Below are 26,052 nucleotides of genomic sequence, written 5' to 3'. Positions count from 1 at the left end.
AAAAAACCATTTTTCGAATATACGCAGGAGCCTGATTCAGCCTACTTTTTGAATTTACACTCCCAGTGACCCCCCCGAGGGACCTACGAAAAAAAAATCCAAGAACTAATTATTCACGGGTAGGGTCGGTTTTTTGGATATAATGACTGTACTAACATTAAAGTTTATTCTAAGACGCAATGTATTGCGAATTTTGTTATGTTTAACGCGTGACAAGCAACGTCAATCACAAAGATATGGCGTGGCGAAGGCGTCCATTGCAAATAATATTTATTTTGTATGAAAAATAGGGTGTCTAAATATTTCATAATTTTTAAAAGTTGTTGAACAAAAGTGTCACCGTTTGAGGAGTACAATCTATGTTTTAATTTTTTGCTCGTGTTACAGGCCACACCCGGTATAGAACGTAGCCACGTAGGAATCATGTGTGAATGAATGATAACCGTAATAAAAAGTTTCAATATTCCAATAAACGAAAATTGTTGAACTCGGTATCCGGAACCCAAATAGTTGGCGAGCCTCGCGGAGAACTGAAAAGTTACAGAAAAGTAGGATTTCCACTGACACGATTCCTTCCTTTTTGCTGCGATTGCCGACTGCGAGACGACGGGAAATTGAAGCATCTATCCGTCCGCTATCTAAAAACAGAATCGACGGGCTATCTCATCATTTTAATGCCGTTTTATTCGTCTTTTTTTACAAATACTCTCTTTTAAACAGGCATGTCAGTGCTTTTATGGGCTTTTACTCGAATGTGTGGTTATGTTACCGACAGTTTGTTGATTCAGCTAATGCGTGCTATTTCAAACTTGGAACGTTGATTTATTAAGTACTATTCAAGACATAAAAACGTTATAAAAGTAATTTGTTCCTAATACGTGCTAGTCGTAGAAATAGTCATTCAAGATGAAGATAGTTTATTATTCAAGTAGGCATTATTTACATTACGCTTATGAACCCATTATTTAGGTATTCAATTTATATGCAAGAGTGCACTAAATTATCGCCAGAAATCTTCGCAAAGTTGTAAAGAGGTGCTCGAAAACCTCGAGATTCAGTAACGAGGCAGTTCCGGTGAAGTATCCAAAGTCTAGCCGATATTCTCACGTGACTTAACTGCACCCGCGATTTTATCAGCCGAACAAATTCATCGAACAATACCGTAGATACCGCGCGGGTAATACGGAAATAGTGTTCCGTTCGCGTCACGACTGAATCGCATCCCAATATGCCAATTTAATCGCGTAGCGCCACCTATCGACCCGCATACTTACCACGGCGGGGTGGCGCCCACCCCATGCCAACCCCCGTACTACGTACTACGAGGCGTCTATTTTGAGATGGTAGTTTACAACCGATAGCACTACAGCTGCTGTATTGATGCTCGGTGCACCGATTTAGATTATTGCGTGCCAGGGTCCCACGTTTAGACAGACCTATAGCCTTGTCACGTTTCGCGTAGGTGTGTTTCTGTATTTATTTACGTACTTTCTGCGCAGTAACGAGATTGTTTACCGGAAACTTTCGAGATCCAATGTCCACTGGGAACGAGGATTTTTATCGCTGTAATACCGTTGTGGTTTCAAAATGAGGAAAATAAGGAATTTTTAAGTAAATATATTATACACCTTTACTTAGTGTTTTAAGTGGTTTAAGCTTGGCCTGGTCAATGATTAACCTTATGACAATTGAACAATACTTAATGTTTAAATAGATATGTGACGTTCCATGGGAAAAGGTACCTTAATGCGGCGGGCGCTTATGTCGTATACCACCGCAATAATATTGGAGCGGCGTTAATAATAGCGTAAGCGCCAACCGCCATAATGTTGGTACCTTTACCCGTGAGACGTCGCTTATATTGTCATACAAATCGCGATGGTTAAGAGATTAAAGTTGAAACTGAAAGCCAGATTTCTAAAGTCAGGATTTTATCAGACCCTTAATCTAGATTATCACCTAAAACCTCGTAATACCTTGTTACATCATTAGCGTCTGAAAGTCACTAATTAAAGAGATTGTGATCCACAATGGCTATAATGAGTGGTTATTGCGCATTTTTCGTGGAGCCCGGACAAAGGAAAGGGGACGCGGAGTGGGAGATCGTTTCCTTGCGAGTTGCTAGGAGTGAGGCGCACTGGGGGCGGGCCGCAATCGCGACCCATAATTATTACAACTTGCACAATTACACTGAAAAAAAAAGGTTGTCTGTAAAGTCGGTTTACAGACGATAATTTTGCGTGATAGCGTCATAAGAAAACATTACCAAAGGGTTGCCAACCGTACTATATTATATACTATTTTACTATATTTTTGCTCTTTGTACTATATATTTTTGGAAAAATATATAGTACGCTAAAATACTATATTTTCGATTAAACATAAATTACACCCATGTTTAGTATTTTATCTAAAAGTACTATATTTTTTTGAAATGTACTATATTTTTGATGCCTTATTCTGGAAAATACTATATTCCACCAAAAAAAAGTTGGCAACCCTATTTACATTACGTAACGTTACTATGGAGATCCGTCCACAACGTTACCATAGAGATCTGTCCACAACGTGACACTTTCGTGCATGCTACAGGTGTTTATAGATTTATAAGACGTTATCACGTCAAAAAATAAAAATGATCTATCGAGCACACAATAAAGTGATTTCATTAAGATTAACTGCTGTACAATATCAACTAATGTACGTTCATTTGTACGTAACGTACAAACAGTAAACTTTGCTGCTTGGTTCGATAGGCAGTATGTCAGTGTTTTCTATGCAACAGCAGATTTTTTTCTTGATTTCGGGGTTTGTATAGTATATGCAATATATGTCATATAGTATAATTGAATACCTACAGGCTATTTGTTAGCTAATTATGTAATAGGAAATTAATAATTAGTAGTTTGCCTGATCGCCGTTCTTGTGTGATATATTGACGTTCTTTACGTTGATAGATTATAGAACGATAGTTCCTATATAATTTTCATTTTCATCATTTCATTTTTATTTTCATCTTTTTTCTTTTTTGTGTTTTGTTTTTGCACGCAAAAATAGCTCTGTTTTACTGTGTAGAAACTACTTAATAAACATGATGTTCAAATATTCTCATTAAGGAAACTGTAAGTCTAGTTTTAAGAAAGGTTCCAGTGTTATATATAACTATGAAAGACTGTTTGTTTCTTAAATAAATAAATAAAATAAATAAAATAATTATGTAGTAGGTTTCTGCTCTTAAAGATGGAAGCAGGACCCATAAACCAATAAGAATCTATAATAATGTCCCTTGTGTGTCACCAACATCGATGTTTTACTTTTATAGATACCACCTAGTAGGTGCGGTGATAAAACGCGCACCTACATCTTGTGTGTCGGGGGGAGGGGTGGCCAACTGTCGGTTCACGATTATGGAGCCATGCAATGTACTGATCCGTTTGGAGAATTGTTGTGTGTGAAATGCATTTATTTTGTTACTGAACATCGAAATGTATGTGGGTTAAACACTTTTACATGTTCAATATGTTTTGTTTGAATTGTTTTTCGTCACATTTATTTTTTACTTTAATTCATGTACATTTTGCCAAATGTTTATACCTCTCAATCGTACAGGAATAAATAGCCGATTTAACTCGCGAGGGATGAGCCGATTTTTTTATTGAGTAAGAATACTTACATTTATCTCAATGTCGGACCTACTACTATACTTACCACAAGAGATACAATAAAACTTTCTTTTACATAACTCGCAACTCGGCCTAATATTAAACTGATTATTTGTCATTGGAATTATCGAAATGATTGCACATTTTGATGACCCTCATTTGACATAATAAATAAATAAAATATAAAAATAAAAACATAAGAGTGTAAAAATAATTGTTCCCACTCCCACAATTCCCACTTAAACTTGGTTTCGTAGTAAGGGTGGTCCACATTAGTATGCAGCGCGCACGCCGCCCGGGCCGCTCCCGCACCGAGTGTTCGCGCGAACATTCGCACGATTGCTCGCCCGCAACTCTTATGCGCGCTTCTTGAGATTTGATTTGTGTTAAAGGAGAAATCACTTTGGCTCATTGGCTCAGAAGGTTAAGTTGTAAGTATTGTTATTAAACGTTTATTTGCCAAAAAAACTAAAAAGTAATAAGGAATCGGATAACATCTCAGATTTTCATCACAAACACTCGCTCCAACAAGTACGTATTTCATAAAAATACACATGAAATTTTCTCATAACGTCTCAACAAGCGGTTCGTAAAATTGTGCACAGATTCCTCGCGCTGCGCAGCAATCCCATATGCATGCACTTCTCACAGTACTCTCCCTAAGCCCCGATATGAAAGAAGACTCGCCCCCACAAGGACTCCTATCAACCTCCACCGCGCACCAGAAACGTCCCAACCGCCACCAAGCGAAACAAGACTTTATTGTTTCAAAACGCGGTAAAGAAAATTATGAAAATCCATTAACAAGCTACGGTTATGTCGATCAGGAAATGAAAATCTTGGGGACGACTTTTGCGATCTCTCTAAAATGTTTGCTGTAACTTGAACTTTAATCTTAAATACGCGAGTTAAGATTTTGATTTCAACACAAAATTATTATGTTGTCTTCTGAAAATATCCTTTGTTTTCATATTGCAAATGGAACTCTAAGGTATAGTTTTCCGGTTTCGTGTCGCGTTTGATCAAGAAAAGTCGACTGACCGAGACGATCCATTTTTGCTTGTCCTTGTCACTCCATTATTTTTAAATGGGTAGCGTAACATGCGACAACGCCGTTCAGTTTTAGAAACCATGGCGTGATAATATCGGATGAATATAATAGCGACTGAAAAGCTAAAGGCGGTTACAGTTTTTTTTTTTGGCTCGGCTGAAATTTGTCGCCACGTCGCTTTTAGCTGTTTTTTGACGCGGCTTTAGTAACTTTAAACGCCGGCATAAAAGACCTTTGACTGAGGGAATTTAAAATTTTCAAGCCATGATTACGGCACTTTGTCGGTCTTTAGCTTCTCTAATTAAAACGAACTAGACCAAACAATTACTGTTTTTATTTTTGTAATGTTTAAATAAATCTAATAATTTGATAATAAGACAGTACCAAAATCTGCATGTGAAATTTTTAATATGTAATTTTTTCAACTTAGTTCGACTCAGATGTCCGCTAACTTCAAACTTATATTTAATAGAATCGATTAACTTTTGTACTCGTTAACAATGTTTATAAACAGAATAGCAAACAAGATGGCATCGGCACCTAAACTTATAAATATCCGAGCTATTGTAATAAGGAAAGTCCATCGGGAACCGGGCCGGATCTTGTTTACTGATGTTGGAGTGATTTATTACCCGAGCCGAAGGTTGGGAGCCGCTGTCTCTAATTTTCCAATCGCTTTATTTTAGTTTTTAAACCTATGTACGAGTATTTACGGTAGTTTATAGCTTAGGTATATTAGGAAGCAGTAATCCGCATATTTATTTACCTACTAGCATCTAGTCTAGGTTACTAAATCGACAATTGTCACTTGACAAACATAATTCACCGTTCACAATTGACCCAAAAAGTATTGACAATATGCATATTTGCGGATATATATTACGCTTAAAATTCCTTCTAATCTTATGACCCCCATTTCGAAAATTTTAACTTAATCAATTTACTGTAGGTTAAGAAATACCCATATGAAGAACAGCGGCTATTTGAGAGCGAAGATCAATCAAATATTAATTACTGAGAGTAGAGAGCCTAACTTCAGGACCTAAGGGAATAAGGCTGAGAAGTAGGTCAGGATACTCAGGACGGTCATGAAGTATAATAATTGCATTACGTGCAGTACTGTAGCGCTGAATTATAAGTTACACCTCATTATCTAATGTTCAGTTTGGGGGCAAGTGATGGGGCAGTTGAGATAATTAATGTCTGGAATGAATGTCTAGAGCATTCACAAAATAAGAATTTTATTTTGACAAACAACCCTTTATAGATAAATATAAATCGACTAATAATGTGAAGCAACATCACTATTTGCCCCCAAACTGAGCATTAGATAACATAAATTGCCCACTTGTATGACCATGTTCAATTTTGACATGTATCAATTAATAGGCTTTGCTGTTTCCTTTCTTCCAAAAATTCAGCCCAAAATTTGCAAATTTTGCATTATTTATATAAAAATCAACATATTATACAAATAATATGTATATCTAGAGGTAGAGATGGTATTTTAGCTTACTGCTAGAGCGCTATTATTTTTAAACGGACGCATTCCTGTCGAGTCCCTAGTATGGTGGTCCCTATGACTAGAAGAACTGTCAAAAATTGAAGCCAAAAGACGCGCCCCAAAACTAACCTAAAAATCTGCATTATTTAGATGAAAATCAACGTGTATCACGCGTTCAATAGTTCCTTTCGTCCCATAAATGTATGACTGGTTGTCAATACCAGGTAAAATTTGTCACGTAGCTAAAATAAGTGCCAAATCGATTATCGATCATCTATTCTGTAGTCAGTTCTTTCTCACGCCACCGCTCGGGGGCATGCAATAAACTGGGCTATAACCGCGAAAATCGAAGTTCGTAAAAGTAGCGGGCATCTTTCTCTGTCACTCTAATTACGCCTTCATTGGAATAAAGGAGAAAGATCCCCGCAATTTTCGAATTTCGCTTTTCGCGGTAGCCCCCCTGTTTCTCTGTTGACCTTGCGCCCTATTGCGAGGGTGCGCGCCGGCTTCTGCCAAACCACGATTTGATTTTAAAATGTGTCATTATTCTATTAAGTCGAACATAAATTGGAAAACTAAACAAAACTGTCTCTGGGTTGAGCTTATTACATGCTTAATAAATTAGTTGCTGAAAGGAAGCCTCGTTTATTTTAGCAAGCTTTGATATTTATTTAAGTGTTAAAATTTAAGTTTAGCTACATTTTATTTGCTTTTATTATATTGCTTGATTTTCGGAAAAAATCTAGGTCAGACATAAATTAGGATTTGAACTCAAATAATGTTTTTAAACCAACAACAGGAGAAAAACTACACTATTACCCAAAGCGATATTTACAAAAGTAACTAACATTATTGATCTCCATCGGTCATAATAAACAAACAATTTAACGTGTTACACATTAAGCCATTGAGGGGAGCGCCTAACCGGCCGAATGAAAACAAAACTCCGCACCTCCACCCTCTATGGTCGCAGCGTGCTATATTATCTGACAAGGTTGCAACAACAAGGCGGATGAATCGGAGAAAGGGCTTATGTTCAGTTTAAATACACTTTTTAGAATTATGACCGGTAGTGATGGGCGCTGGGATATGCCCAAACATTGAATAAGATAATAACATAGACAAAAGTTGTTTTTTTATGTCTGATTTCTGTCAAAGTATCTATTTAGCCCCGTATACCTACTCTAGGTTAGTATAGGCCTCTTCTTTATTACCCGATTCCTCGGCCCTGTGCTAATCTTATCCTTGCCTTACTGCATACGTGCCGTACGGAAGATGTCATACGATGATTTAATCTATGGTCTCCACTTTTTTTTATCCAACTACTAGAGTCTGGCTAGCCAAAAATTGTTGACAGATATTTCGTTGTTGTATCACCAATTGTCTATGATTTAAAAAAAAGCTAAAAGTGAGTTGTCAATTTATGTCATTCATTCAAATTGTTTGCGGTTTATAAGGGGTTTATTGTTAATAATATTAATAATTTCCATACTGAGTGATGTTCGCAAACTATTATTTAAGCTCGTAAATAATTACGACAATGTGCGAAGTCGACGTGTAGCGTTGTATAACGAAAAACTGCAATGTTTACAACTCCTAACCAAATGTAAACAAATTAGGAGGTTGGTGCTCTATAAATATTTTGATACTTTAATTACTAGTTCTAACATTTGCCTATTACTTTGATTAAGTACGTGAATTTATTAATGCCTGAATCTCATAAATAGGACAAGTGTATAAAAAAACGGATAAACTAAAAGTTCTGAAAAATATCTATAAAATCTAAATATTGGAACGTAAACATATGTGTTTGTTGTTGACTGTACTTTAAATAGTGGTAGAAATTATGTAAGCTGACTTTGAGTGCACGTAAACTTTTATTTAGCTTATTTCCATAGGTACCTTACTTGTGCACAGAATACCAAAAATATTATCTAGTATCAAAACTATAATTCCTACTAAGCAAAGTGTGACCAGCCCAAGATTTTTTGAATTTCCCGCCAATAATTTAGGTAAAATTTCAGTAGCCAGACTCTATTTATAAATTATTAATATTTATGTCAACAGTTTTTCAAAATTAAATACCCAGTTTTTAAACATTTGCGAATTTTATGGGCAATGGCACAACCCTAATTGCCAGTGAAATGAATTAGATATTCAGTAGTGCTTAAACGCGGCGCTGGTAAATGCTGCCCGTTCAATTTCAGAGTGTTTACGTTATGCTACAGTTATTCCGTACCTATCTTATGTAAAAATTGCAAATGTGTTTTAAGATGAGTGAGACCTACATGAAATATTCATCATCATCATCATCATCAGGCTATAGCGGTCCACTGCTGGACATAGCCCTCCCCTAAAGAGCGCCATAGCACATGAAATATTACCACGGTATAAACATGTACCGCCTTATTCTTAAAAAAATTGTAAAAACTAAATGACAGGTTAAGACAAACTATTAATAGCTAATTGAGACTTGAAGCGCATTTATTAATAACGCCACTAAACTTTGCTAAAATATTTTAAAAATCCCTAAAACATGGTTAGCTCCTAATGTTCGCGAATTTTCTGGGGAGTCGCACAACCCTAATGGCCGGTGACAGTGTGGTGAATTAGATATTCAGTAGTGCTTAAGCGTGGCGCTAGTAAAGGCGGCCCGTTTAATTTTGCAGGGTTATGTATATTGGGGTGGCGATTTGCGTTGCCACGCTGACTAGTCGGACCCCTCTTTGATAGAGACGTTGGTTTTATATGGATCTTCGTTTGATTTTTAATTTCAACTATTAGGAATTTATTAAAAAAATGAACTGCAAGGTTGACTTTTTCGGCTTAAAATAAGGAGGTGTGCATTGCATAGACTCCTAAGGTCGTCCGTTTAAACTTAATTCTCATTACTGAAGCCTGCAATGTGAGCATTCCTTACCTGGATAATAATGTACTGTCATTTAGTTTCTAGTGGGGGAATTTATTACCGATAAATTATCAACATGTTTCTTAACACTGTTAATGGTTTCAGTATATATTTTTTATCAGTCATTAGCGTGTCAAATGTCGCAGTTTCCTATATTTCTTCACAATGGGTATTACTTTAAATGCTTAGTATTGACATGTTTTATCACTGACATGTTTGGTAACAAGTCACCTATTAATATTAGGGTATAACCCTATTAACAAAGTTCTAAGTTTTCAAGTAGACAATAGACTAATTTTGTCTCAACTTTGATTCAGGCTGACATTTCCAAGTACTGAATATCACTATTTTATAAAGGAAGTTACATGAATTTGAGTACCTACTCGTATATATGTAGAGGTAATTCAGAACCCCTTGTGTAAATTTTATTCGTAGGCGTGACGAGAGTTCGCATTTGCGTTATGTCTATTTTTGTATGGGATTTTGAACAGCGCGCCAAGCGTACGTTTTGGAAATTAAAATCCCATCCAAAAATGACACTTAACGCAAACGCGAACGTCACGTCAAGCTATCGAATGAAACTACACTATGGGTACAGAAACCCTAGGAGAAAAGTAAAACTTTTCAGACCTTTTTTATACGAAGTTTGTAACTTTTTACACCGGTGGTTTCGATGGCATTTAATCTAAGTTTAAATTAAATTTAGAATAGAATAGAATAGTAAAGAAATACATTTATATATGACAAACAAATACAGATGACAATACCATGTTGACAAATATACAATGTATATCATTTAGTGCAAAAATGCCATAAAAGGGTCACAACTTAGCATGAAGTTGGCAAAGCCAGCGCTGTTCTTCCGTTGTGAGTGTTGTGACCCAGGCGTAAAATACAAACATTACTTAACACCCATGAATTTACTAAATGATCAAAACAAAACCTTAAAAATAATCCAGGGTATAAGATATCGGCCACGCAAACTCCGTCAGGTGGCTATAAATGCAAATCAGCTACATGCTTTTGCAAATGCAAACCAGCAATTACCTTTGAGAGATCATATTGAAAATTATGACTATTAGTTGCGTTTTAACTGTTTGTTTATTACAATATTTAATAATATCGTCACATATATACCTTACGTCGGGTAGTTGCACAAATCTCTGTTTTGCCATTTTGCTGGGACATCAGTTAGCCGCGACCACGACCAGTGAAACCTGTGTCGAAACGTCGGTAAATAAAGGTAATTGAATAAATTTCGCGTTAGAGCCGTCTTTAAATGTGAGTTAATATTTGTTTATTGGTTGCGCTGGTTGCACATTCAAACTATCTAGATCTAGTTTACACCGTAAACACCGTTAAGTATAAAATAAGTTTGTTCCACTTTATTCCAGTCTCTCGTATGGCGATGGTCGGTGTAGTCACTTGTATTGATAAGGTTTTATAGCTCTTAAGCAACGCTCGTAATCAGTGTTTACAACTGCTTTGGTCATTAACGACACGTTCTCATTTGTTTTCGAAGTTATGCTTTGCTTGCTTCATATTTCTGCTGAGAGCCCACCGCGAAAAATGAAAATCGATAGTAATCTGCCTCTTGGTCGTGCATATTTGATTGTCAATCTAGTTTTGAAATATGGTCGATGTACCTTCGTATGTAATAGATGATGTCCAAAGTAAAAAAAAAAGTATAGTTTATTCATATTTAGTGTTCATTGTCACTAATCGTTTGCGAGCAAGCGCTCATATACCTACTTTGTGAAGAACCGGGTTGTGGATAAAATTAGTTAACTGAAAAATTAAAGGTATCGATATTGTTTATATGTTAACCGTGTCGTATTTTAGAAAATAATGACATTATAAAGTGATATTGTTCCTACCGGTATTTCATACCACACTGAAAAGATGTCCTGGACGCGTATTCTGATTGTAATAACAGGTTATGAATTTAATCTAGATTTGTCAAAAAGTGACACTTCTTCAACCAGAAACGTCACTTTTATCACTAACAGATCCTGTCCATAACAAATCCAGATCAAATTTATCACCTGTTATTACAGTCAGAATACGCCTCCTGGAAGCTTCCACATTATACAGAGTAAAGTTGTAATTGGTTCGTAACTAGGCGGGGCGTTCGCATCGCGACTTGAAAATATCCTCTTTACCGGCTTATTTACTCCCGTACTTACCCCAACTAGTATCTGCCACAAGTTTACTCCATACTTTGTTAATTAAAACGTTCCAGCTTCAGAATCACCTACTTGATTGGATTACAGTCTGTGGGCCCGATTCGGATTTTGAAATAGACATCTATTAGATATCTTTTAGACATCACCAAGATAACGATATGTTTAAGATCTAACCTGTCAAATTTGAGATTTGCGCGATTCTGGAGATACTCTTGAACGATTTCCACAGGATATGACTTAGAGATCCAATTCACATCTAATAGATATCTTACTATATCTAACGTAAAAGTGACATTGGTTGCCCGAATTGCGCTGCTAAAGAGAACTAGTTAGTTGAAATCTAAACTATAACGTATCTAGAATGGATCTAGTACGTGTCGTCTCTTGTTGTGAATATCTTGAAGTTCGAATACGGCAGTTAGGCAAGGTTGCGTTACGGCAGCCCCGCAAGTACGGTAATAACATGATCGTTTACAATTCCAAATGAAATACACTTACTGATGTTACTTGTGATTCCCTTTAATAAATACGCTGGGCAATGAGTAAGAAAGAAGTTATGCAAATAAAAAGTAATATAAATTATCGTTATTACTTGTGCAATAAATGGAAATGAAAAAAAAACAATACAGGGTACATATTAAAAATAGAGTAGAAAATTTGCTCTTTGAGATAACAGTGAGCTGCAGAGTTGGATAGAGTACGTTATAATTAATATGTCAGGCGCAAGTAGTTTCTGCATCATGACTTACCGTATTCATTTTTATTAGATAGTTGGAAATACTTGTTTCTTATTAGATTCACATTCTTCTAAAGACTAACCCCCTTATTCATAAACGTTTACTAAAGTTGACAAGCCGATAATAATCGTTTGTCCCTTTCCGACGTATTTGTATGATGGAAAGGGACAAACGATTATTATCGGCTTGTCAACTTTAGTAAACGTTTATGAATAAGGGGGTAATTAGATAACCCGACAAGAAAAAAAGGCGTTTATTACGAAGTACGTGAAAAAGTATTAGGTATATCTTTTCCCTTCATTACTTTTCACACTAATAAATGCCCTTGCCCGATTCGAACCCGGGACCATCGACTTCATAGGCAGGGTCACTACCCACTAGGCCAGACCGGTCGTCAAAATGTATAATGTAAAACGTTAAAAAGTGCTTGTTTCTAGGACTACACGAATAAAGTATATTTGAACTTGAACTTTAACAATTTGTAAATAAACTTCTGGATTTATTTTTGAGTTATAGAGATGCCTGTACATTTACACGCGAAGCCTTAGAAATTTAATTTAGAACTTTGTTGCTTAGGTTTTGTAATAAAATAGTCATTTAATGCTTAGGTTATGTAATAGTCATTTAATTACCGTGGTTTTTAAGAAAAATATGGTTTGGGTCGGACGAATGTTTATCGCCCTCTGTCATTTATTATTTCCCAGCTCTCGTATTATTGATCGGACCACAAATAGACATCCATTGATTATGGTTAATGGCCAAAGAGCATGTGTAAGATAGCCATCGTTAATAGTATTTTATGCAACCGTTGTTTAAGAGAGGTCAAAAAACGCGAGTGGCGTGAGTAACAATTTGATGCGAAGCCGAAAATTGTTAATAAAGAGTATTTTTTGACTCAGTTAAACAACGTTGCATACAATACTTTTTCTACGACCAAGCACTTTGAAATATAATTGAAATTTTAACAAATCTTTTTAATTCAAGAAGTAGCAAAAATGGAGGGTACGGACGGGAAAAGAATGAATGAATGAATGAAATTAAAAAAAAAACATGTCTATGGTTCACTTATTTGTCAGAGATGACATTTAAAATAAGGTTGGCAACACTGTATTTCATTCAATATTTTTTAAGTGATCATTACACGAAGTATCGTAAAATCGCCAAAAAGATACTGCGTGTATGCACAAATTCTTTTTTGGGGAATAGACTAAAGACTTGTCTTGACAACTATAAGATAGGGTTTTAAAGGTGTGTGTACGACCCTTTAAATGACAAATAAAAGTTCGGGAGTAGAAAAAGTAATAAAGCGGATTTCTTGTAAGTAGCTTATGATTACCAGTAACAGCATCTACAGCATATAAACGATTAAAATTGAGTTACATTTGTCATAATTTAGCGCATGATACTTTTATCGTGAACTAAAATATATTTCCTGTTTCCTGTTCCTTTACTTGGTATTTAAACTATTTAGTACATTTTAGTATGATCTCTCGAACAAATAATAAAAGCTCTCTATCATTTTATTTATAGCAAAGTTATTGTTTAAGAATTGATCCTTAAGTCCAACAACAATCTATTTCATATGTGACTATTCCCCATCCCATCCTAAAAATAGTTAATTCAAATGTACATTTATACTGAGTGGCCGTGTGCTCGAGTGAATGGCTCGGGCTCGAGCAAATATTGGCTTATTAGTTATTTGTAACGAGGCTCGGAAATAGATCTCCAGCTCGGGCTTCGTGGAATCCGAGCCTGTTCGATACCAGTGCTCGACTACTGGTTGTTTCTGATTAAAACTTATATGCTTGATTAATACGATAACGGTAAGTAAGTATGGAATAGACGAGACGGGTCGAACACGCCAGATAAAGGTTTCTTCTAAATATGTAAATAAATAATAAATATTATAAGGACATTTTTACACAAATTGACTCCCACGGTAAGCTCATGAAAGCTTGTGTTGTGGGTTCTCAAACGACTATAAATATAATATACAAATACCGACTTAAATGCATAGAAAACATCCATGACTCAGGAATAAATATCTGTGCTGGTCACAAATAAATGCCCTTACCGGGATTCGGACCCAGGGCAATGGGCTTCACAGACAGGGTCACTACCCACTAGGCCAGACCGGTCGTCTAGTCTCTTCTGTAGCCAAACAAAAACAATAAAGTTTAATGACCTCGGTACATGTCACATTTTTCATATTTTTATTTGAGTCTCAAGTAGTGAAAGAGAATCCCAGCTGAAACCGGTACAAATGTTAAATATACCTAACCAATAACAAATAATAAATATAAGTAGGGAAGTGTGTTTATTTAATTGAATGTAAGCTACTGGGGCATTTATTTACATTAATAGTCATTTGGAATAAGACATTCGTTATTGAAAATAATAATAAAAATTAGGTACTTAATCTCGGTCACAGAAGTTATAGGGACGTTTATGTAAATATGACATAATAATAAAAACCCTTAATTGCAACTATTACTTACCTCTTCAATTATTGTGTAAGCTACTGTGACTACCTATTCTATATTACGTAATACATCGGTTATTAGCCTCGATATTAAAATATATATGTATGTTCTCGATTGTTAGTTTCGACGAGCTGAAATTCTGTTTGTATATTTTGAAACACTAACTCTACATAAAAATATACCTTGTACCTACTAAATAATAGTGAAAAATAATTAGAAATTTAGCATATTTTTAACGTAGTGATATTAACCTAAAACAAAATTTATTAAGATTCTTTCTAACAAGATTAACTCTACATAAAAATATACCTTGTACCTACAAAATAATAGTCAAAAATAATTAGAAACTTAGCATCTTTAACGTAGTCATATTAACCAAAATAAAATCTAATAAGATGATTTCTAAATTTTCTAATAAGACCCGTCCACACTATGCTAGCGGTGCATAACGCGTTGAGCGACGGACGCTACGCACGACCAGTACGCTCGCGTCCGCCGGCGCGTCGCGACGTCCGCTTTCTCGCGCGACTGTACCCACGTGTCCCACAACAACAAATACTGTAAACAGTGCACGAGTTAAATATGTCGCTACAGATGATATTTTAATTATTAATCAACGGATAGTAAAACTATTTGGCTTTTGGACACGTTCGGACGTTGTCGACAGCCGAAATCGATGCAATGCACACACGTTAATGCGTGCATAATCAAGCCATCAACCCCCCCCGTCTGGTCCGGTAATAATAGTCAACCCTCTCGTGCGCCCACCCCCCCACTGTACGGAGATTTACATCTTAGATATTCACTACGGTGTTATGAAGTGCTAACTATGCTATCATGAGTTATTACTATTACCATATTCGCTAACAAGAATTATTTTGTAGATGCGAGAATGTTTAGGACTGGGAGAGGAGTTTGGCTCTAAAAGTGTATTATTAGAACAATTTGTCTTTAGCTTTAGCTCTATTAAGGCCGCCTTTAGAACTTAAATTACATTTAATACTAATAAACTCTATCAAAGCATAACGTTTTAATAAAATCTTACAAAAGACGTTCAACTAAAACTCTCAAAGAATGAACTAGAATACAATTGGTTCGATACGCACCCTCCTAAACTGACTACGTGACTGCAGCATGCACTTTGCGCTCGATCGATCCGGCGACTAGTCGGGCGACCGGCATACGGGGCGAGGAAGAACCCCATGTCACCACCTGTCCGTCGTAATAGCTTTCGGAAGACGGTCGCACGCGCGTACGCATCTGCCGCTGTTTCGCGCCAAAAACGGAACATGTTTTAAATTCAAAATGGTTCCTCAGTGTATCGATTGATCCAGTGTTGTGTGGACGTTCGTGTGTTTTGTTTTGTGCTGTGATGTTTATAATGTGACACAATGCTTGGATTGCTCACGACGGATTTCGGTTATCAGAACCGATTAACACTGCTGCAACAGCTGATCGAATGTGGCGATGTGTTGTTGGGACCCGAATTCGTCTACGGTACGTTTAGTTTTATTATATGGCAGTTATCATTTTATTGCAAGCCATGGTCTCCATTAGATAAACACGTACCGGGAAACGTATGAGTCAATATGACTCACATGGAATTCATTAATTTAAATCTAGCGTACGTCTGTTATGCTTGTTTTATACAATATCTGGCTAAGATCCGTCTAAAATAGAAACCGTCCGTAAAAGGAACGAAGTTCGTTCAATTTTACGACGGAAAGATTCCTTTTACTAATTTAGATCGGCTATTTTTAAACTGAACAAAATGTCGGTAAACGTCAGCGTTACCTACACTAGAATTCACTCACTGAAACATACCTTAACAAAGTAGTCATAATAAACACACTTTTGCGAAGTTATCGATTTGAAACAGTTAACAAATACATAAAGTATAGTTAGGTAATGACGGTATAAAATGCACCTGTTAAGGAAAAAACGACTCGAGCACACGCTAACATTAATGGCGCCGACAAGTCAATTCAATACGAGTACAGCTTGATAAAGATGATTGCATTATAAACACAATCGAGTACATGCCTACATTTCGTAAAACAATAAGGTAAGTAGTTTACTGTCGGAGAGATGAGATTGTAATCTGTTTACGTGAACATTGTAAACACTCAATGTAAAATGACTGATATGCCTACTTAGGCTATTAAAGTGAGGTATAATCAAGCCAAATGTTGGTATTTACGTCGTTTGTTAGGTATCGTCGCTAGTTCCGAACTAGCCAAACGATTAATTGTTTACATATACATAGTTCGATATTTGAACGTTAGAATTTGGTCTAGAATCTCGAAAACACCATCGGTCGGCTCAGTCATACCCTGTTTTAAACGAAACTCTTAAAACACGTCTCGCTTATAAGTTTACGTGTCTATTAAGTTTTGTCAAACAATCAATTGAATCAAGTATTAATTATGCCTGCTTCTCAAGGACTAAGCAGAGATAGATTTCCACTTGCCACCACCCTGAAGGATAATTATTTAGCCTACGTTCATAAACGCAGTTATAATAGGCATCATAGCCTTTGTTTTAAGATGATTTAGAATTAGTCAGATTCAATTAATCAATTAGTCAATTCATTCATATTCGTCAAGGTATTTTGCTTCCTAAAGCCGACTTCCACTCTCTCATTCAATTCAATTCAATTCAATATCTTTAATGTCAAAAAACACATGTCAAAATATACAATAGGTACATTTATTCACTTTGTGAGTCTCCATTTGTCTATCTTCTCCGCGTGCTAGAAGTACTATCTTATTAATACCTAATACCATACCTCACATCACTAACATTACCATAACCTTCTCAAGTATTGTCAACATATAGCTACAGCTACAATAGCTTCTGATGTGTAAGACTTGCGCAAATAAAAACTTCATTACATCACTTTGATAAAGGTTGCCACCGATTCGCTTCCCGTTGATCCGATTAACCTGCAATTAAGCCTACACGTGCAATATTGCATCCGTCATGCGACGTTCAATACAAATGCACTTATGTCCACGGAACGAACAACCACCTGCACACATACGTAAACTTCATCAATCATCACGTTCGTCTACATTGTACATGCAAACTTGTAAATTCTTATCACATCTGAATGTGCAAAATCTCTACTCTTTTGTTTTTATACGTATATTTGATTTGTATTTGATCAACATGAGAATTGGTCTTCTGATAACTGTTTGCGGTAAGACTGCAGCGCAGTAGGATAGATAATACAAATGGCGAAGTTTGTACTCTTAAATTGCTATTGCTTAACCTAAACCCGCTTTTGAGACAAGCCCTCATTGCCCAGGCGTATACCTACGAGTATATGCTAGTGATGGTGCTACGATTGACTTGGAAACAATGTATCCATGAATCTTGTTTTTGTGAGGATAATATGCATTAAAGCCATCGAATATTTTGAAATAAAAGTGCAACACTTTGGATGTCGCCGTCACCATCCTCGTTCCTTGTTTCTGCTGAACGTATGACATAACAAGTAAATTCGTATTATAACTGAGACGAAGATAACATACATGGGACTATCTAGACTATCCAGGTACATCGATCTTCAACTCACACGATTAAATGTCACCTCGGCCAGCGCACGCGATGGCATTGTCCTCACGATAATACCGCTAACGAAAAGTCACCAAGAACACCTTTATTTAAACAATACTAAGTCCATTTTCCTTTAGACGGGTGAGTTATCCGATTGCCATCATAATGACTCGAATCTTATTAGCGTCTTTTTGTACTTCCTGATGCTGATTAAAATGTGCTAATATCTTGCTAGTACCATTAGGTTTGCGTGGTAAATCACTTCTGGTTTCGTTATTCAGCGTTAGGAGACAAGCTGAAAGATGAAAGTCCTTATGAAGTTTCCCTGTAGTCGTCCCTTCATATCTAAACGTGGTGAATTGTATGACTTGCATAGCTTAAAATAACTTGTATCAGCCATGAGTTGCGTTCTCGCTCACGACTCCATACATCAAGCGCGAATTCAATAAGGTATTCGCGCGCGAGAACGCAACTTATGCTAGACCGCCAAGTTTTCGTACCTACCTATATTGCCAATTAATCTGAAAACCTGAACAAAATAGTTTAAGGGTTGAGAATCAAGAACTAAATAGAAGAAGTCAGAGAGAAGATGAAGAGTAGCCTAAAAACAATATGTATGTCTTTTCAGACCGCAAGGTGGCCAGAAAATATTAGTACTTATTGTATTGACCTGAAACTGTATTTCTAGATACTGCTGTTCTTTGTTGTTCCAGTACAACAGTAAACTCATTAACAGTCGTGACAGTATGGCAGCAATGTAAAGCGAGTAATAAAAACTATCTCAGATCAATCCAGCGAAGCGCATTCCGAATTGGCTGTGGTCTGTGGTGCATTCTTGGTCTCCATCATCACTTCGTGTCATTTTCGTCTGTTTGTGTCTGGGTCTCTACGTGACACGCGCAAATATATATGGCTCTATTTGCCTCTTATGCTTTACCGACAGCAATGCAATTTTGCGATGGGTTTTAATTGACACGACACAGATGGCATTAAAGGATAATGGTTATGATCAATTTTTATTTGCGTTTCTAGGTCTTACTTAATATGTCGTCAACTTCCTTTTTTGTTCACAAGTCCTCAGGCGTTGGCAAATATACAATTATACATAAATATAAACGTACATTTACTTATTTAGGTATATACGGTTTCTCGGCTTTATGTGTAGCGACTGGACCAGAAACGTGTTAATTGCAGATATTTATACTCATTGCCTGCGAACACGCCAATCTCACTGCAGTTGCACAATTAAAAATGCATTGCTTGGCTTATTTAATTAAAAAAGTTGATCTTAAATAAAGTTTTTAGGTGATTATGTATTGATTTGTTAACACTCTTTCCGAATAAATAACAAAAACTACACTGAAGAGAAATGAGATATAAAGACATCTGTTTTCTTTATTGTGTAGATACCTACCGTATAAAATATAGGTGCATATAATATGTACAGTTGATTTATTCAATTCAGCTATTATTCTTTTCTAAAACTTTTCAAGTAAGCGTTTCCCAAGTTCCATCAAATTTCCTAAATTTGGTTGTAAATCGTCGGCAGCTATTTCCTACATTCTTTATATCTTTTACCTTGACACACTTCTCAAATCCCAATAGGCCTTTAGATGGCAAAATTTTACGACACACCTCAATGCCTATGAGCAGAGCTGTAAATGAAAGCAGAAGAAAATATACTTTGGTTGTGATGTGGATGTGACTTGTGAGAAAGAGGTGTAATGTTTAAATTTAAGTAATTATGATTTTTAGTGGGCCGATCCGATGATTAAAAGGCCTTGAGCACACCGGTAGCGTGTGCGTAGACGTGCACATGCGCTAAAATCTTTGAGCCGTACACGCACGCGTCACGCAAGCGGTGTGCCGTCTCTCATAAGGATCAGTTTAATATAACGCGCACGTACGCACACTGGTGTGCACAGGCCTTACGAGTTTAGCTTAGTGTAGACACAGGCATTTAACTAAACCACTTACACTTTTTTTTCGCTGTCGAAAAATTCGTCTGCATAAAACCAGCAAAAAAAAGAAACTAAAGTAAAGTTTATGGTAAACTAAAGTATTAATTACACCGCGCATGATGATATCATTCCTTATACAATTCTGTTGTGGGTAAAACACTATTGTTCTGCTTTTCTTCGAATGCGACTCTTTTTATTGTACCGTCATTCAATCAGACTTCCGTCTGCGGCATGTGTTTAGGTACCCTCTTTATTCACGCACAAAAAACACCACATCCGCTGCAGGCCAGGTTGTTATTTAATTGTATTGGCTAAATAAACCTTTACGAGTAAATTATACTAAATATTCCTTTCGTTTTTAAATTGCAATACTTAAATTCGCTGCGTCAAAGTTGTTTAATAGATATTTCAAAAATGATCTTGATAGCCTAGACGTTTTCAGTAACGTCTGCATTCATAAATACTCAAGTCACGGGTTCAAATAACTGAATAGAAATTTCAATGTCACCTTTATTTGTGTCCCTTCGGTACGTTTCGGGCCTTCTGTCCCGCCTTAATTGTTTAAAGCAGACAAAGAAATTAGAATAAAGCCTTAACATAAAACCCTTTCGCGCTATACGGTACAATTTCTAAGAATGACATATTTTATGAGTTCAGTAAAAGACAAAAAGGCTTAAACGTTTACAATGGAATAGAAAACGCTTGACCATCAGTTATTGTTTTACGTCTTAACTCAAATAACACACAAATACAATTCCCACCTTATCCTGATGACTTAAGGTGTATAACTCTATGACGTCAAGCGTACATTGCGTTCTCAAACAGATGTATGTGTGTAAGGATCTCAAAGACACATACGCCTTTTTGTACATCATTGTGCACCGTGGGCCGTGACGGTGTGTGATCGTGACGCCACGGTACACGCTCACGAATTAACCTCGAGACGAACGCACTCGGGCCGATGACGAGGAATACTAACTACTTATTATTGACAAATGAAGCGGCGCCTTCTTCCTTTTTCAACCAATGTCATGTTAAAATATACTGCGAGTAAAATTTTAATGTTTAGTCATACACTATTTGAAAGTTTTTGTAAGTTAGCTACCTTAATTTAGAGCATCACTTTTAAACCAACTGACATATATTATATAATTTATATACCTATTGCTGATTTGCATTTCTATCCACCAGACGAAGCCTGCGTTGCCGATTTCTTATATATACATACAAAAGACAAAGATAGTAATTAGTTAAGAATACATATCAATAAATAAGTTATTTAAGTAATGTAAGCTACACACCTTCAAGCACATATTCGTAAGAACTTCACGCTTTTATAAAGTAGCCAGAACGGGAACACAAAATCACCACAACTGATCACAAGTCGACCTTAACTTACTGCAATAAGGCATACAAAAAGTCAGTTGACCGTGCATTTGACGTAACGATTGTGACTCGAAGCAACGTTCCCACAAATTAGTCTCAAGACACGACACGGATGACGATGGCACTCACCTCAATGGCCCTCCGTGCCTCCTCGATCCAAACTACATACGCCGATGCATTAGGCACGGTCAATTATGCTCTAATGTACGGCTATTAGCGATATGCAGCTATTTTGTCTTCTGGGGAATATTTGAACTAGATCGATTTCATTTTACTATTTGATAGAAACTTCAAGAACGCATGATGGAATGTCGATCTAGATACCTTTCATTCGTAGAATAATATTTTTTTTAGGACAATATACATTGCTAATAAACTTGCAATGGAATTCACTTGGGGAAATAATTAAAGTCGGGGTATAATAAACGTATGTACCTATGTTCTAGGTATGTACTTTAATGTCTTCTTTGCTCAAGTATACTAGCAACTACACAACTCACACGTATATAACAAACCATAGTAACGGTAAGGATTGCGTCACGGCAATAAATAATGTTAACAGAAGTTTATGACGGTACGTACATTATATTTTTATCTACGGCGATTTACCGTCTAGTCCGAAGGTCTCAGTCTCTTTAACAATACTAGCGAAACGTAAACAATGTAAATGTGTTGCAATTTAATTTATGGCCTGTATTTAGTGTTCGCTGAAAGTGTATCGTGACTTTTACAATCCTTAAAATTTCATTAAATTTAAAGCCCATTTTCTAGCGTAGCGAAAGGAAAACATAAAAAAGAGTCTTTGTTCAGACTTGTCAAAAAAACGTTTACCCTTAAAATAATTAAACCTAGAGATTAAGTATACTGGCAACCGAACAGATGCCTTTTTTACAATGTCGTACTGAAAAAAATTCCATACATTTCAGTATCACTAATAATAAATATAGTATTTTTTGAACTTTGGCAAACATTGCGCATATGAGGGTGGGAAGAGGCAATTAGTATTAGTGTCGAATCAAAGCGAGTAGTCGTAATTACGGTAAGGACTGAGCTAGACGGAGAGATAATTAATATACATTTATTACTTTTATTAGGGTTGTATTTCTTATTAGATTTTATAGTAGCTTTTAAGTGATGCTAGCACATAAAAGTTTTTACTTTTAAAAAAGATACCTAACTATTGCAAATATTGGTCAAATTGATGTTGTCTCCAATTTTACTCGATTGCTGCTTTTGTTAGAACAATATTTGTCCGATAAACACACTTATACATAGTTAATCGTTTCGATATAATTTATAGTTTTTCGTAGGATTACAAAACCACTGCTCTGCAGTATTAGAAGTAAGAATAAGGTTTTAAAGCAGTAACGTTTTTAATAATCCAGTCAATACTTAAAGTTTATACCAACATATAACGTTTCCAACAATAAACCCCTCGTTTTACTTCTGCGCAGTTTTTCTTTAAAAATAAAACTAATTATTGCAGCCTAAATTTCCAATCAAATGGCGTATTGTGTATTGTAGACCTAACCTCCGACACCCCGGTCCGTACGCTGACCGTCAGGAGGTCACTAACCCGTCACCGCCGATGCCCGAACTCTGACGTTTTATTCCCATTGCTAAAACGTTAGGTGTACCAGTATAACAGGGACCCTTTGATTGTAGTTCTTACGAATGTTAAAGTCAGGTGACATTATTGTTAGGCCCAGAACTCGACTCCATAATGCTGCCATGGGAATATATAGTTTACTACGTGACGTGACGAAAACCGCAAAATACAAATCTTTAATACGATAGAAGTTTCTATAATGCGAGGTGTATATTTCAGAGAAAATTGCTTTTCTTCCAGAATGGCTTTCAGTTCAAGATGTTTATTAGAGCGAGAGGGTAACTTTATCAAAGCTTTGGGCTTTATGTTTGACAGTTAAGGCAGTTTCTATTTAGTTTTGGTATGCTTGGGCAACTTAAAATACACTTTCAATTTGTGTCTTATTAGATCGTCTTATTTCATGCATAATTAAATACATATGTTTACATAGCACGTATAGCTTAGCTTTTTTCGAAAAACTTATCTACCTAGGTACTTGCGAGACAGTTATTGGAGTCTAGACATGTTTGTCTGTCTATTATTTAAGAGGGGGTAAAGTTAGGAAATAAGAAGTTAACACAAGATAATATGGCGCGCCGAGCGAAACTTGTGATGGAAGATACGGCAACTTTAAGGTTATGCCCTTGTTTGGTTTAGTCTACTTATAAGTTTCCGTGTGATTATTTATGGCATCTGTCCTTGATTACGTGTAAAATTTCGATATAAAAATCACAAATTTGCGTTAGCCTCTTCTTAAACCAACAGAAATTTCTATTTATCTATCTATCATCATCATTCGCTCGCCCTTGGGGGTTGTGCACAAATCATGCGAGGTCCGATGGGGGGTGGGGGGTCACGAAAAAATCACGATAGATCACGTTGGGGGAGGGGGGGTATAAAGGAAACCTCACGTGTATTTTTCTACAGTGAACGAAACTAAGAAAAAAAACCTACCACATAAGTAGATACATTTTCTCGGTTCTTTAAAAATGGATCTTCACTCTGCACTTCAAAATAGCGAGTCTATTTAACGAAAATATAAAAATAAACACGATTTTCTATGTACCAGACAATTTATCTTAAAATTAAATCGAATGAAAAAATTTCAAAAAAATACACGTGAGGTTGTGTGGGGGGAGGGGGGGTTGCCAAAAACCTCACCAAATATCACCAAGGGGGAGGGGGGGTCAAAAAGTAGCCGAAAACACCTCGCGTGATTTGTGCACAACCCCTTGTCACATTCATTCGTGATCGACGCAGCGTCATTCCTCCATTTCTCTCTGTCGCCAGCCATCTCATCATTCACACGCTTCCATTGCTCATCTGCCTGTATAAAATCATAAATGCTTATTAAAGTACACGAGGCAACCGTAACACATCGCTGCAATGTTTACGTAGCCGCTGGCCGCTGCCCTAACCAAACACGGCCCTTTCCCAAGCACCACCTATAAATTAACTACTAATACGCAGTGTACACGCCGCTTTATTATTCATGGAGTTATTCGAAACGGTCGCGCGGTCAATGCGGTATATGCTTTAAGGGGCCCACAGATTACCAGTTCGCCGGACGATATCGGCCTGACAGGTGACGGTTCCGAACAACTGGATGGTGTTTAGATGTCAACTCAAAAAATTGACGCTTAAAGTTGACATTTTATTGCCGAATCAATGTGGGTTGACACATTTTTGCTAAACACCATCCCTGACAGGATGACGTCGTCCGGCGAACTGGTAATCTGTGGGCCCATTTACAAGTTACGCGTTCTCATCTGACACCTTCATGTTCTTGGAGTTTGTATGTTACTCGTACTTATTAAAATATTGTGAAATAGGTAGTTTTTAACGATGCACCTACGCGTTTCACACGTAAATTTAAGGGTTAGCGAGCTGAATGAGAAGATATTTTTGCCGTTTTTATGCGTAATGGTACGGAACACTCCGTGCGCGAGTCCGACTCGCACTTGTTTTTCAAAAAAAAACTATATTTGACTTAGCAGGAATAGCAATTACTGCCGATGTCATATTTCTGAAGTAGGTACGTACTTAACAGTTAGACTTAATGTAGCTACTGTTAAAGCATTCACCTCCAGCGTGAGCTACGCGCTACGATTGTAACCGGTAACAGATTTTTCTCGCTTTGTAGCGAAAGTCTCCTAAGAACAGAGAACTCGCATAGCGGGTCGTTGCCGGTTAATGTGTTTGACAGACATCGGATAGGTGCAGGGCCGTCTTAAGCTATTATGCTGGGGCCCTGGGGCACATAAGAATTTGGGGCCCTTTTGGAAAGTATAGAAAGCGACTTTAACTAACATTTTTCTACTATGACCTTCTATTTATTATGGGTAACTAAATATACTGTTACTGTCTGTCCTTCGGGGCCCCCTGACGATGGGGGCCCTGGGCATGGGCCCCGTGTGCCCTTATATGGTAACGACGGTACTGGATATGTGACCGCGGACCTTCTGTATATTACTAATCTATGCTCGAACTGAAATTAATCTTCCGATTGCAATTTTCAGATGTCATATTCATACTGAACAAACTTGTATGTCTTACTTTTTATTACTTGTGATTTATGATGACATTGTAATCCGTTCTAATCCGTTCTCAGGGAACTCAAATTCTAAACAAAAAGTGCTACCAACCGATGCGTAACGGGCATCAAATAAGGCATAATAATGTTCTTACCGGTCGGGAAACTAAGATCAGTGTTGAATATCACGGTCCAGTGGTACCAGTGATACCACCGTTTAGTGTCTAGACACTGAATGTCTAGACTAGGTAATGTGAACATTGGAATCCAATGCATTGATTGATCATTAACCATAGTTCTTATGGTTCACTGTCATGCACCGTGTAACTATTGAAATTATTTGAGGTGTTTGTGATTATTGTGATTATTGTTGTTGCGAATTAAATCTTCTAGCGTAGGCTGTATAGTCGATGATTGAGTAATTCAGTCAATTGTACTCGTAATGCGCGCAGAATATACATATACATATGTACCTTACATTACACTTTTCTT

The 26,052-nt window shown here is 36.7% G+C and overlaps 1 protein-coding gene across 4 annotated transcripts in view; it reads left to right on the top strand.

The window, feature by feature from the left end:
- The window catches only part of LOC134670778 (AF4/FMR2 family member 3), a 311,066-nt gene that overhangs the window by 271,104 nt on the left and 13,910 nt on the right, over nt 1-26,052 (top strand). The window contains exon 1 of one of the 4 annotated variants that reach the window (XM_063528592.1): nt 15,032-16,028. The exons of the other annotated variants lie outside the window; for them this stretch is intronic. Coding sequence (XP_063384662.1) covers nt 15,923-16,028 — 106 coding nt within the window. The 5' untranslated portion in view covers nt 15,032-15,922. Of the gene's footprint in view, nt 1-15,031; nt 16,029-26,052 lie in introns of those variants that run through there. 4 annotated transcript variants of the gene reach the window in all.

Source organism: Cydia fagiglandana, chromosome 14 (assembly GCF_963556715.1).
Source record: "Cydia fagiglandana chromosome 14, ilCydFagi1.1, whole genome shotgun sequence".
NCBI lineage: Eukaryota > Metazoa > Arthropoda > Insecta > Lepidoptera > Tortricidae > Cydia > Cydia fagiglandana.
This window is presented reverse-complemented; position numbering and strand designations above follow the sequence as displayed.